The sequence below is a fragment of the Melanaphis sacchari genome, unplaced genomic scaffold (genome assembly GCF_002803265.2).
Source record: "Melanaphis sacchari strain LSU unplaced genomic scaffold, SCAv2.0 Contig51_pilon_pilon, whole genome shotgun sequence".
NCBI lineage: Eukaryota > Metazoa > Arthropoda > Insecta > Hemiptera > Aphididae > Melanaphis > Melanaphis sacchari.
Window position 1 is genome coordinate 1,122,153 of NW_020271353.1, and position 16,379 is coordinate 1,138,531.

Genomic DNA, 16,379 nt, shown 5'->3' on the forward strand with positions numbered 1-16,379 from the left:
ATATATCTTAATTTTTAATTAATTTACTATAATTTATATTTTATATATTTTTATTATTTTTTACATGTACAACGGGAGGCTTTTTTTCTAATATCGTCTATCAGCTGTCGGCTTTTCATCATTATTTGGTGCAGAATTAGTAAGTGGCGAAACGTTTCACGGATTACGGCGGCGTCGAATACTGTCCCGCCGGCTTGCTGATAAGTGATAAGCCTTGTATCGATCGGCCTAGCGACATAAACAGACAACAGTAAACACTAAACACTAAACAGAGTCCTGTACGTGCCGCGATTTTGCTATTCGTTTATCGTTTCTTCTTAGTCACTTGGCTCTGTCTTAGTAGTCGCAACTCCATGTTGTTGATTACCGTTTAAACGATACATTTCTTGTCGTTGCTGTTCGTCAAACGCGCCGGTCGGTTATTTTTCACCGGCCAACGGCCGCCGACCGGTAATGTCCGTAAAACCGCCGCCACAGTCGCACGTTACCTAAGCTGATCCACATCTCCGTGTGTCCGTAGGAAAATGGTCAAGACGTTCATCGGTTGGATCTGGAGGAAATTGTGGTGGGCGTGGTATCTGGCCATTATTTTGGTCGTGTGCTACACCAGAGAGTGTCTACGAAAAAAGGCTATCTGGGACGTAGGTGAGTGATAACACACAATCTTAAGTTATGGGTGTGCTAGTCGTTTGGGATGCGGCTGATTAAGCTCTTTTTGATTCAATATGGTAGGTGTAGACACTAGATGAGGATATCGACAATGCGTATCAGATGTCTGCCAGTATTATATTAGTTGATTGGTATTTCAGTGATAAAATATCAACCATCTAGATTTGTGAGCCAATTGAATTGCTCCCGATGTTTTGTATGGTTATGTTGCGTCCTGACTATAGCGAGCAACAGCACAGTAGGTTTATAATTTTATTTATTATTGAGAACAACAACTCAAAATTACTATTAATGCATTCATTAAACGAATGTAATCAATATTGTAGCAATAATTACATGAATTATTATAAAGTATATTAACATCAAAGAAGAGATGAGAGTCAATCAACAAGTTTAGACTTATTCCGCCATGCTGTAAATTCAGACTGTCGATCGACCACTAGTCAACCTTCTCTTATGGCCGGTGTGCAATACATAGACCAGAAGGCCTTATCGTAGTAGCCTGTGGGTACTCAGTTTCACTATAGATTAAATATACTATCTATATTAAGTAATATATTATTATTAATTTTATTACTAGTATATTTAATCTATGGTTTCACACACTTTTGTTATTCACATTCATCATAACTGGGTAACTGAGTCCACAATAGTTATGTATGAATTAAACAAAGTACTAGACTCAATTCTGCTTATTTTAAATAATATCTTACTGCATAATTATTGTTATATGACTAGGTATATCATGATGGTTTTTATGTTATTTTATTGTAGTAGACAATAAACAAAATAACAATTATCAAAAACTTTTGTACTATACTATGATTACTTCCTTTTTATAAATGCCGTAATAAAAACAACATTTGATAAGATAACAGGTGGGTATCCATTTAAATTTTACAATTGATGTGATTAGAGTCACAATATGAAAATAATTTTAGAAAAAAATCTATTTGTTTGATAAATTTTAAAAATATAATTTTTATTGCTAGATACATATCTAATTATACCTATGCTTTATACATCCACCAATTATCTTTTCTGGAAATCTACAATTTTAATATCTTAATAATCCTAATTATTTTATAAAAGCATATCAAATTAGACCATTTACAGTTATATAGCCTCTGTTAGATAAAATAAATAAAATGTGTAAAAAAGAGTAATTCACAAAAATTGTTTATAATTATTATCAAATGCAATTTTAAAGAAGAGATTATAATTTTATCAAACAAAAAGAAAAATGTATAAAAATCAAAATATGCTACAAAAATAAAAAATTTAATTATGTAATAATTCAAACTTTATATTAAAAAAATCTAAATTTTATATTAAGCTAAAATAAATGCATTTTACTACAAATTTATGGTCCTAATGATGAGTATTTCAGTTGCATTCTATATTTTTTACATTAATATTTAGATATATAAACTATTTTGCTTTTAAATTAATCTTAAAACTTAAATTATATCTTGATTTATATCTTTACAGTGGCGGTTTTTATGGATTCATTGACACCAAAATTTTATATTGCTCTGACAGCTACTTCATCATTCATCTCAGCTTTAATAATGGTATGTTATTACTTTTTAATATTTATATTACTTAACATATCAAATTAAGTATCTTCAAATATTTAATTATTATATTAAATATTAGATATAAAGTAAAATTATGAATCTACAATTGTAATTTGTAGTTAAAATTTGTGTTTATGATATATTTTCTGTTCAATGTTTTAAGAATTACTCTTTGATAATGTTTATTAATGATGTTATATTTTTCAATGGAATAATAATTTGTAAAAATGATGTTTACTTTATAAAAGTAAAAAAAATACCTTAAAAAGGTTATTTCAAGTAATTTTTTAAAGTCTTAATTATTGATATATATTAATAAATAAAAAGTAAGTGGTCATTAAAATATATTAAATAAGTCAACTTATGAAGAATATTTTAGTTAAAAATAATTTCAAAATTTTATTAGTAATAAAAAAGGTTTTAATCAGATTTTTATTAAATTTATATGAGACTACTTAGGTAGTGTACTTTTTTGATTGAAAAAATATCATACTTATTGGTCCAAAAATGATAAAAGTTATTTTTGAAGTCTGTTAAAAATGCCTACAATTAATAAAGAGTTGGATTTCATAAGCAATTCTTCATTTAATTTAGATTAGTTTAATGTAATGTTTAGTATAGGTTTAACACGTTGACTGTGTATGTCTTTTGACAGTTCCCGCCCAGTGCATGTTACTTTTTTTGTCAAATCTAATTTTGGTACCAAGAAAAAAGTTTTTAAATGTTTTTAACAGCGTAAAAATACATATTTTAAAACATGCATTTAATCACGCTAAATAATAATAAAACCACATTTAGCTACACTTAACAAGTAATAAATCATTTACTTTTAATATTTACTCAAACGCGTGGCTGATTTAATACACAGTCAACGTGTTAATGGATTAAAGTACTTCATAGTTTATAATGGTCTTAGTGTGACATTTTTATATACTTCTACAATTTTATGTTATTTTTAAAAGTAATTTTTGTTTAAGCTGGTTGTAAAATTATATTACTTTTAAAAATGCACTAAAAAAATAATTAAAATGTATTTAAAAAAAAAAATAATTAATTGATGTTTCTAAGAATTAATTATTTTTTGTTGAAAGATAAATGTACTTTCCTCTATTTTGACAAACTGTTATTAAAAAAAGGTATATGGTTCAAATTTAAAATATTCTTGTATATCAAAAATGACTTTTTAACTTTTACTAAAACTATCATTTCATATTTCATACACAAAGAATTATCCCGGTTATTAGTTTCTAAATTGTTATTATTTTGTAAAACTCTTGTAGATTCTTATCATAAATAATCATGATTTTGTCTTCTGTTATAAATCAAATTCTGTTACACAAAATGTTGATTAATCTACTCTATTTGGTGTTAAATCTGTTGTATCAAATGTGTTACAAATAATTAAACACAAAATATCTAAAAACAAAGAAGGCAACAATTATATTTATCCATTAGAATAGAAATAAAATATAAAACGTTTTTTTTGTAAGAATTTTAAAAGAATAAAAGAAAAGCATTTGATTTCAAATTCAAACTTTTTTTATAATTTATAACTAAAGACTAGATTTCTGTGTAATTGCATATTTTTATGGCATGTTCTAAATTCTATAGTAACAAACTTCAAATCCAAATCAAGAGATGTGAATTAGTTTAAAGAAAGTTTTATTTTGCACAAAATTTAACGTATGGGGGTTTTTTTTTTAATAAAAATACACTAAAGGGTACTTATGTACAAATATTTTTACTGTATAATCTATATTATATTATCATCTATCTACTTTATTATTGATATATTATGTTGTTATATGAAGTATTGGACTTTTATAATTAATAATATAATTATATATATATCGATATAATACGATGTAACTAAGATAATGACTGTAAGTACTATAATAGTCGATTAATTATTAATACATATACACATACAGCATTACAATCTATTTGCAGCAGCTATAGTCAACCCGTGTTTTATACAATAATTTTATAGTCAATACTTATTACTTGATATCATTTAATTTAAAATGCTAAAATTGGACATAGTTTTATGGAAAAATCTTGGAGATTTAAATGATTATAAATTTTAATCAAATATTGTAAAGTCAGTATATATACATATCTATTGTCAGTTAATTATTATTTAATTTAATTTATATTACATTTTTTTTTTTTTAATTTTATATTTTAATATAATAGGTACTTCGTAGTTAATGTCAACTAATAAATAATAATATTATATAAAATAAAATTTTAAGTGCTTAAAATGAAAATTTTGTTCTTGTATAATTGTGCACATTTTAACATTTTAATTGCATTTTTTTTTAGATGTTAGTTATACCAAAATCCAGTCTTTACTTATAACTTTTAACTAAAGAATGAAATTATATGCATTTTCATATTCTACTGAGTTTATGCATGATTTTGAGAGTTTGCAATATGGACATTTAAGATTAAATTGATTTTATAGACTAGACTAAATATTATTTTTCATGTTAATGCATACTTGAAGAATTAAAACATTTTTGGTTATTATTATTGCTTATAATTTGTTTATTTCCATATATTTTTAATAAATTAATTAACTATTGCTTTTGCAATAAAAATAAGGATTAATATGTCAGTCAATAACTAATTAGAAGTTATTATGGTAAAATATTTAAAAATTGAAAATAATATTTTTTAATTCAGAGAAAATATTTTTTTATTGCATTTATTGTTATCAAAGAAATAATAATAATAAAATTGCTGCTACTATAGTTTACGTATATGATGAACTGTTGATTGGATCTAGTTTATATTTTTAAAGTTACTGTACATGTTACATTTTTATTTATGTGTATATTTGCTTCATGTTTAATTACTTTTTTAGTACACGTAATTCTAATCTTTTTATTTGTAACAAAATCTTATCTATGTTACAGTGGTGTGTTATGGTATTTGAAGTTTGGAAAGCACCAAAAAGAAAAATCAATTATCAGATGTTCTGTTTCTTAAAGTTTTTATAATAGCTCTATGCAGTACTTTCAACTGCTGCTAAAAATCGTAGTTACCCACCCTACTATACTCAAATATGTCTCCTGTATAATGTATGGTCTGGATATTCAAAATTCCAAGTACTTACGTACCTAAATAACAAAATTAATTATTTTTCTAATTTTGATTATAATATAATTTAGATAGTGAAATATACTATATCTAAAATAAAAAAAACTTACGTTACAATGTAATACATATTTCCAAATGACACATAAAATTAAATAACATTTTTTCCCTCTTTAAATAGGTAGATTTTGTTATTACAATAAATTTTAGAGCACCAATTCATTTAAAGAACCATTTTAAAGCGCTACCTTTTTATTTTTACTTATTTTTGGATATTGTTGCTATTCAATAATTTATAAAATAAAATAAAAATAAATATATTTAATTTAAAATATTATATAAATAGGTACAAAATAAATTAGGCTATGATAAAAAAAAAAAAAAAAATGAAAATCTAAGAAAGAAAAAAAAACAAATTATAGTAAAATTGATGAATAACCACATTTTATTATTTATATACATATAAGAGATTGTCCAAGTTTCAATGAAATAAAAATTTTTAAGATTAAAAATTCTAATTCAAAATTTAATTTGCTTCTACTGAAATTTTATGATAATTAAAATATCGCTTAATTTTTAATTGTTATAATATGTGTGTTATCTATTTATTTATTAAAAACCCTTAATTTTTAATAAATATGTAACTATTTGGTCCTGTAGACATTTTTTAATAATGAATAATGACATTAATAATTTATTATATGTTTTCATTTAATGTAAATTTTTGATTTAGAAAATGTCTCAATTAATTACTATTTTCAGATTTTAGAATGGATATATTTCCAAAAATATGGAGTATCATTTATTGAACAGTTTTCATTGAATTATATTAGTCCATGGATTGGTGGAGGAAATGATAATAATCAACTAGTACCAGGTATATATATATATAAATTTTCAAATAATTAAAAAAAAAAAACCGTAATACAAAAATGAGTGGAACAAGCGTAGTAAATAATGATAAATCATTATAATTTTTTTTTTTTCAAACCAAGATTATTTCATAAAAGTAAATTTAAACATCATTTGTATTCATAACCAATTTATCTTAGTTATGCTTGAGAATTATCAAAGTTTTTTTATTTACCACCAGCTATTATTATCTCCTTAGATTGTTTTTAAACCTAAAACACTATATGTTAATAAAATTGAATTTATATATGTTACGGTGAAAGATAAAGATTGGTGAATGTCGTCATTCTCTGGTGATTGACGTCTTTTATCAAAATGATTTGATTATGTAGGTAAATGATGTAAAAACCCAGATTTTAAATTCAAATGTACATCTTTCACTGGTCATTGATGTAATTTACCAAAACTAGTGGTAAATGATGATAAATCTCAAATAATACTCTGATTTTTTTACTATAGGTACTATTTATAATAATGATTTATTGTTGGTGGTGGATGTTTCATTTTTTATTTTAAGCATTTATTTGAATGAGATAATAGGTTAATTAAAAATAATAAAACACATGCATATTACAAATTATTTATTTGTACAATTTTGGTTACCATGACATTTTTAACTGCACAACATTTTCACTGCATTTCAAGCACATTTTTTAGTACCACAATTAGTACACAAATTTTTACAAATAATATTAACACACATTTGTAGCAAATACAACTCGCTATAATATGCCCGTCGATACTAACCAATAAACTAAAGGATTATCTCATATTATTACTTGGGTTGTCGACATTATTGCTAGTTGGAATTTTTGTTTATCTATCTACTTCCGTCATGATATTTTTAACCAACAAAGCTTATTCGGTACCTACACGCTTATCACTGATCGTTCAAACCGACATAAAAGTTTTAAACATCATTCTCTAATGAAACTGGTGATTGACGACAATAACTGGGGAATGTTTGCATTTACAACGTTTACCAATTTTTATGTAAATGATGTAATTTACCGGGGAATGACGTCTTTTACCACATTTACATCATTCACCGTAACATATATATATATATATATATATAAAATGATGATACAATATTCAATGTTGTTACAAGGTGTAATAAAATCTACAACTAGCTATCCTATTGGCTATGTATACTATACTTTGTCCTATATAAGTTAAATATGCTATATTAATATAAAAATGTTTATTTAGCATTTGCTATGTTACTGTATGAATATTTTTCTCATGAATTACATAAGAGTGTTTTGTTTAAAATTCCAACACTTCCTATACAAACATACTACTTTTCTATATAAATATTTACAGCCCTCTAACATCTCTCTTACCCTTTGTAGACTGGTAGGATTTTAAAGTTCCAGCAACAAAAAATATTATATAAAATATTAAATTTATCATATATTATTGGTAATGCCTTTTGAGACTTATTAGTTCCATGTATTAACAAAAAAAAAATAATAATACCTACATTAACTGCATTATACATTATTAATGTTTTTATTATCATTGATTTTTTTATTTACACATTCACGTGTTTTTTCATAAGTGCTGACAGAAATTTCAATTGATTTTTTTATTTTTGAAATTAAGCATACACTTTTTTTTACCTATTATTGTGCAATAATATATAAGGCTTATATTAAATCAAGTTATATTAGTAATTTAAACATTTTAAGCTTATTAGATAGTATTTTGTTGGCAGGGCTAGAAAGTTCCATCAGTCATTTTGAGTTTTACATCTGGATATCAATTGAAATAAATATTAATTTGTAAAACTATTTTAGGTTTCTCACGATAAGATAAAAATTTTTTGAATTTAGCTTATCATATTATATTTTATCTTTATTTTTATATGTATTATAAGTGATATCAAAAATAATATACAATATTGTATGTTTTGTTAGTAAGATAGAGACAATACTGGCAATTTCTACATACTCTTAACTATTGAGTTATAGATACTAGTTCTTGGTCTTATTTTGTAATAAACTATATTGGCTTTTATAAAATTATTCAGAACCACATGATTTAGTATTTAATTTTTATAACTATTGTGTTTTATTTATAAATACATCAACTTTTGTTAAATTATTATTTTTTTTAGAATGCAAAGTATGGAGAAATCCTTTAGGACTTTTTCGTGGTGCAGAATATTCAAGATATTTCAATTGTACCAAACGAGAACCTTTGACATTTTATGATATGAATTTATCAGCTCAAGACCATCAAGCATTTTTCATTTGTGATGCAGATAATGGAAAACCTGATTATGAAAGTAAAAAATATATATTTTACTTAGTATTGAATGAATTACTTTAACTCACGTATACTTTATTTTTAATTAAGTAATGCAAGCAGCATGGAGAGAAAGGGTACCAGCTGCAAGGGTGAAAGCTGCACATTTGGCTTTAGAAAAAAATGCAGAATGTGTCACAGCTCTTATTATGTTGGCTGAAGAGGAAGCACCAACTATGCTAAAAGTTGAAAAAATTTTACGTAAAGCATTAAAATTAGCTGAAGCAAACTACAAAAGAACACAAAAATCTCATCATCTAGATTCTAACATTGAAATGCAACACAGTAATTTATTTTATAATTCTTATCCAGTAATTAATCATAGTTTGATAAATAATTTAATAATTGATATAAAAAAAAACAACTAAAAATATTTCCAATATTATTTTTCTTTAAGTTAAGTATATGAACCTGAAATTAAATATATTTGTCTTCAGATAAAATCACTGTACCATTATATCAATATGTTGTGTAATGCTTATAAAAGTTATATATTAATCGATCAGTATTAATATAATATTATGTTATATTTGCTTCATGTTTAGTTAGAAGACATTTTAAATTTTAACAAACAAAAGTTAAAAAATATTGATGATTTCAAGTCTTGAACTATAATAATATGTATTTTGATTTAAAATTGCTAAAGACAGTTAAAATTAAGGAATATTTTTATTATTTTATGAGTTATTAAATACGTAGAAGTGAATGATGTGATAATATTATATTACTATAAGCAGAAATTAAATACAAAAACTAATAAATTATTAATTAACACAGATAGCATAATATTAATATCATAAGTGCATTTATCCATTCTTGAAAATATTTGATAAAATTAAAATATTTAAATAATTTATTGATATTACTTGGTATATTATTTACTTATTTTTCAGGACGAGACTTAAATGTTTTGATATATATCAAAAGACGTATAGCTATGTGTTGTAGAAAACTAAGGAAGCTAAAAGAAGCTGTGAAAATGTTTAGAGACGTAAGTTAACAGGAGTTTAATGATATTAAAAATATTCTATTAACAATTAACTTTTTCATTTATCATTAGAATGCTTAACAATAATAATTCTTCAAATAATATTTGATTTAAAAAAAGACCTTATTTAATTATTGATGATATAGCTATTTTAAATATTATTTCAAATGTTTGTATTATTAAACATACAAGATATTGAAATTATATTTCTTAAGTTTTTTTTCACATTTAAACTTCTAATAGATTCAAAATTATGACAAGTGAAGGTTCCTGATTCGATTTAAATACCTAATATTTAAATTGTTGTCTTTGTTTCAGTCATTTTTTTCATATATTTAAAAAAAAAACTAAATTAAATTATATATAGTAAAAAATGTTAACAGAAATCTATTTTTCGACAAATTTCAATTTTCAACTTGTACCTATAACATTTTAAAAACATTATCACAATTTTTTTTATATATTGTATACATACTTAAAAGTTAAACCTTTAATGACAAAAAAAAATTAATATGTATACATAAAATTAGTAAAATATAACATACATTTTTACCGCTTTAAAAAACATGATAAAAATAATATTTATTTGTTCATAAAAACAAATAAAAATAAAATTAAAACAAATGAAAATTAAATAAAATCAAAAATAAAAAATTGTAGTTTTAAGTTTGGTAAATTCCTAAAAATTAAATAATTTCCAAACTATTAATAATTAATATTAAAAACATGCCTTATTATAATTTTTACTTTGTATGATATTTATCAAAACAGTTACTTGTTCTATCTAAGTATAAATAAACATCGCATTTGTTATAAAATATATGAGTTAGGTTGGTTATTATTTCAAATGATGTTCCTCTTCCTAATTGTACCAACAGCACGTGTTTTATTAATTAATAATTGTTCTAAAAGTCCATAAGACAAAAAATAATTAACAAAAAATAAAAAATAACAATTAGGTTTTATATTTTTGATTAGATGTAAATCAACTGAGCTTCTGAAACCAAAAGTTTTAATATTTTTGGCGTCTAATTCAAAAAATCCTTGAAAAAGATACAAATTGTAAGCCAAACCACTTTCTCCACAAAAAAGAAAAATCTTGAATTATTGGCTTATTTTTTACATATTGTTTGATACACAATTTGTCTTTCAAAGGTACCATTTGCTCATCTACGCAAATATTTCATTCGGTGGTTAAATTAGGTTAGATTTTTTCAAAAAATTATCGCATAGAGATCGAATTTTTATAAATTTATCCTTATTGCTAGGTGGTATATCATTATTATCAATAACGTGGAAATTGGTTTTCAAAATTAAAAAATGATTTCGGCTCATATTATCAGCTATCAATGTACCAAAAATCTTTTTTTGCCAATACATGCATACTCGAGAATATTTCAGGTATCCCATTAATATATGTATACCAATTAAAGTTTTTATTTTGTGTTCGTTGGTGGGTTTGAACTTTAAATCTAAATATTTTTATGTAGCGTACAAATTAGTGTTAAATGCTATCTTGGAAAAAAATATCATCCCCAAAATACTCAAAAAAATATTGTATAGGAGTTTTTAAGCGTTTCAACATACTCACTATCTATATCTTCTAAATTAATATCAGGTGACTCAAATGGTTTTTGTGCCCAATTAATATCACGTTTGTTTGTATTTATAAAATCCGGTTCAACATCCAAATCAGGCTCAATCTCTGGGTATAAATCATTAAAATTATCTAATAATTTATCAAGTTAATCGATTGGAAAACAATTATCATCTTTCAATTCGTCAACTTCACAATTTATATCAAATACATCACCATCACCCAAAAGAGCCAGAATATCATAGACTCTCAAAATTTAGTTTATACTTGTTACTTCAAACAATAAAAATTAAAAATATGACGAATATAAAATATGTAATAACTTATTATAATGTAATAAAATATCACGTAATATAATATTTCAATAATCAGAGATAAACGTGTTTCCATAACAATAAGTGTTAATTATTAGTGCACATAGATTATTTTATTATTTTAAACAATAAAAAATAATTATTGCTCATATAAAAAATGAAAGAGCTATTTTTGTCGTGGAACGTTCCGAATCTGAAAGTATGTTGTTAAGGCCTAGCATACACCACAGTGTACTTCGTTTCCAATTTCCAACAGTTGTAAATTATGAACCAAGAACCAGCCATTAGATAGTGATAGAAATTATATTTTTTTTATATTTATAATCTGTTTGACCATAGAAAAAAATCACCAAAACCATAAAAATATTATAAGCACTATAGACTAAGATATCTTAGTCCGTGATAAACACAAAAAAAAAAAAATGATAAAAATCCGAATCGTTCTTATCAAAATTATTCATTTTTTTTCTGGTGATAAAATAATCTTAAAAAATACTTGAAATGTAATGAGTTAATATTGAGCTTATTTTACCATTTCTACACAAGTTCTTCTTAAAAATAGGACAATGACCATGAATATATCTTAATTTAATTAGCTGTCATAATTATTAATATTTATAGTACACTACAGTGTACTTTGGATCTGAAAGGATTAATTAATGTACATAACTTATATTTCTTTTTTTAACAAGTTCTTTTTTTTAACTGTGATAAAAAATAATGTAATAAATATTTATCAGAAATCATATTAATTAATATTTTTTTTATTCTTTCTAAGTATATAAAACTACACAAGATCGAATAACAATTTAACTAATACTATCAGACCATATTTTCATAATAAGCATTATTACATTTTTCATTCCATGTGTTCTGCTAATTATTTTAATAGTAAAATAATAACATGATGCTTGAAAAAGGTAATTTGGATAACTTATAAATATCTAACTTTTTTTGTAATTATATAATATGAATAATTTATCTAAAATCTATTGCATTTTGTTATAAATTTTATAATACTAAACCATTTTAAGCTGCAAAAATGATTTAAATTTAAAATATTTATACATTGAACCTTTCTGTATGATCATAAAATAAATGTAAGTGTAAATCTATCAATTAATAGCTTAATGTGCATTTATAAATATTAATAATATGTCAATAATAGTTCTATTTTGTCTAACTATTTCAATTTCATATTATATTATATATCATATTGAAACAATAACAATGATGTGTTTAAAAGTTATATATTATGTATAATTAAGTTAATGATCAAAATCTACATAGATAACATATATATTACTCATATACTGCATTACTATCACTGTGCATTATCTTTGACATAAGATTTATGACAAAATTACACATACATTGCATTTAACCATAACATAAACTACATAAATTTAACTATTTAGGTATAGCTAAACTTTCATATACTTTCAAAATAAATATTCCTTTGCATCAAACATATTACTCCATTTGGCACGCCACTATAGTATCATAACATAATTGTAACATTGTAGTTAATGCTCGACTAATTGATATTTACATAATCGTAAAATAGAATTGAAATTATTTAGATGAAATTTAATAAGAAAAATTATACCTGTCTTCCAGCCATGTAGTCATTACTCTAGTAGTAGACAATAGAAATAGCCTTTACTATAAATAATTTTGATAAGAAAAATAAATGAATATTATCAATAACTTAGTACTATTATTTCCACAAGAATAGTGCTTTAAAAACTAACTATTAAGTAAATATATTATGATATTTGAATGTTCAATTTTTAATCAACCAACTTGTATACATCAAAAAATAATAAAACTTAAATTAATTAAATTAAATACATTAATTTTGAAATCAATGTGATGTTTTAGTATCTTTTGATATTAAAATTATAAAATGGTATACTTGATTTTTTAATTTCATAAATTTAAATTTTTTAACTAATTGAATATTCAATTGAAATTTTTCATAGGATAAATAAATTAACAAGAATAATTTAAATAATGATTTGCGTTGTTTAGGTTATTAAGTCAAATTATTTTATTAATTTTTTATGCACTTCTAAATTCTACATTTTAAATTCAAGTTATAATTTTGTATTGATGGCTGAAGGAAAGTCCAATAATTTACTTAAAACTTAAAATATATTATTGATTTGTTAATCAATATGGAACTTTCTCTTTATCATAATGTCCTAATGAATCCATAAAAAAAATGAATCTTGTATGTATCTAGTATGTGTGTGGGGTGTTTGTGCGTGTACCTTTATTTATGAAAGGATTTATTATTAACAGTTAAGCAAGGAAATGCCTCCAATAATGAACATACTTAATGTTCACGAAAATTTAATAGAAGTACTATTAGAAACGCAGTCATATGCCGACGTACAATCGGTACTAGCCAAATACGATGATATAAATCTACCTAAATCGGCGGTCATCTGTTATACTTCTGCATTGTTAAAAATCCGTGTTATCGCTGACAAGTAAATTTATTATTGATATGATTATATTAATTATATTCTTTGCATAGAAAATTTCAGGTTTATTCAAGTCCATGCATGTATTTTTGTCATTTTGTTTGATATTGATAATTAGTTAAACAAGCTTGTATTGCTGTAAATATACTGTAGTATAACTTAAAATTTAAATACCTAATATTGTTGTATTATCTTAGTAGTGCTCAGTAGATTTGACTTAATTGATAATATCTTTAAAAAAGAATATTATGTTTATAATATTTAAACACAAACATACCAATTATATTTACTAGTTATTGATATCCATGAGATATAAGTTATGTTGTATTGTTTATAAATGATAAATTCATATAAATAATATTATTTAAAACCTGCATTGTTTATTTTACATGTCAGAATAATTAATAAAAACTAATAACATTTATTACATTGTTAGCAACAAACTTTTTAATATTACGTTAAAATAGATTTACATGAGGAATATTGATATTTTCCAAAGTCGACTTCTTTCTTGAATTTCAAGTTATCTATTGAACTATAATCTAGATTAATATTTACAAATGAACCACACACACGTCATCAGATTTTCAAATAAAATTATACAAAATAAGTGTTACAATAAAACAATTAATTAAAATAAGTATTCATTACTGCCATAAAATATAAAATTTTAACTAAAATGCATGAACATTATTTTTTTGTATATTGTATTGTATTGGATTTAATTTGCATAAAAGTTATTATTATTATTTTATTTTTTATATTTATTTTCTTTACAACATAACAGAAATTTGATAAATTACAGATATAATGTAGAAAATACATTGAAAAAAGGACTTTCTCAAGCAGAAGAAGTGGCACTTGAAGCTATTCACCGAGCTGTAGAATTTAATCCACATGTTCCAAAAGTATATTTAAAGAATTTAAATAATCTCAATATTTTAATTGATTATAAATTATGCGATGTTAGAGTACTATTGATACTATTTCCCAATTACACATCTAAAACCTATTTATTATTAATTATATTTAAATTTTAAAGATTAATGTATTATATCTTATTTTTAAATTAATTATTCAATACAAAAAATTTAGTCTAAAGAAATATCAATATTTTAGTAAGAAAAATACTTTTTCAATTAAATTTATTTTTTCAAATGTTAACATTTTTATAAAAACATTAATTTTATAAGTTTTTTATGAACCAAAATAACTCAATGCATTCATTTATGATTATATAACTTTTAATTTTTCAGTATTTACTGGAAATGAAATCATATATTTTTCCACCTGAACACATACTGAAAAGAGGAGATTCAGAAGCTGTAGCATATGCATTTTTTCACTTGGCACACTGGAAACGGATAAAAGGAGCATTAACCGTTCTTAATGAAACATGGGAAAGTGCATTTAACCAAATTCCATATCCTTTAGAAAAAGGATATTTATTTCATCCTTATCCAACATGTACTGAGTTAGCCGACAGAGAACTATTGCCAAGTAATTCATTCAGTACCTATAATGTTTGATATTTTCTTTGTTTTTACTATTGCTTATATAATTTTGTTTTTATAGCTTTTCACAAAGTAAGTGTTTTTCCGAAGAAAGATTTGCCATTCTTTATTCATTTTACCGCTGGTCTAAGTTCCTTTTCAGCATTACTTGCTCTGCTGATATATCTCCATCCACAGTTCACAGGCAATCTTGTTTATATTGTAAGTTAATATTGCACTCAGTTTAATACAGATTAAAGTTAATAACTAATAATTCAAGTAACATATAAATATTTTACTAAAAATTGTCATTTTTATTTTATAGATAGGCATGTGGATTATTGTGCCAGTAAACTATTGTCTTGATCGTTTGGAGACAATGCTTCCAAATAATGTTATGGATATCCTCTCAAACATTTGATCTGATTTATATTTAGTAAATTATTATTTATTTCTTTGTAAATATTATATGTATAATGTATATATTTAACAAAGGAGAGCACAACGATCTGACATTGTAATTTATGATCATAGTATTATCTTTTTATATAATACCAGTTTTAAATTAATATTAAAATGGAACTAGTCAAATCGAAGCCAAGTTTAAAATAAGTATTGGTCAAACTGAGTCCTATCCATGGATCAAGCACAAGTGATGAAAAATAATACTGAACAAACAACTGTCCAAATATTAATATATGAATTGTAAACTTAAATTTAGCTATTGTGTTTATTTTTAATAGAGGTGAAATTGCTTTTAAGTATTTGTAAAAAAAAAAAACTCAACTTTAATACATGATCATAATTCATATTATGAAAATTATTTTTATTTTTATTTACTCAAAATGACATTTAAAAATTATATGTTATAGCTACTGATCTATATTAAATTTTAAAAAATTGGTCTCACTATGGTTAT

The 16,379-nt window shown here is 23.5% G+C and overlaps 1 protein-coding gene across 1 annotated transcript; it reads left to right on the forward strand.

Moving 5' to 3' along the window:
* The first annotated feature begins 208 nt into the window (after positions 1–208).
* Positions 209–16,189, forward strand: LOC112599492 (suppressor of tumorigenicity 7 protein homolog). Its single transcript, XM_025346414.1, has 11 exons — positions 209–645; positions 2,161–2,243; positions 6,114–6,228; positions 8,386–8,556; positions 8,628–8,861; positions 9,470–9,567; positions 13,783–13,973; positions 14,773–14,875; positions 15,224–15,467; positions 15,543–15,682; positions 15,786–16,189. The coding sequence occupies exons 1-11, from the start codon at positions 525–527 to the stop codon at positions 15,879–15,881; spliced, it is 1,596 nt and encodes a 531-aa protein (XP_025202199.1). The 5' UTR covers positions 209–524; the 3' UTR covers positions 15,882–16,189.
* Positions 16,190–16,379: the final 190 nt, after the last annotated feature.

Bases quoted from the DNA above. Each gene is read 5' to 3' on its own strand.
- LOC112599492 (XM_025346414.1), top strand. From the start codon at position 525: ATGGTCAAGACGTTCATCGGTTGGATCTGGAGGAAATTGTGGTGGGCG. The intron at 13,974-14,772 runs GTAAATTTATTA...GATAAATTACAG, and splicing joins ATCCGTGTTATCGCTGACAA to ATATAATGTAGAAAATACAT. The intron at 15,683-15,785 runs GTAAGTTAATAT...TTTATTTTATAG, and splicing joins CAGGCAATCTTGTTTATATT to ATAGGCATGTGGATTATTGT.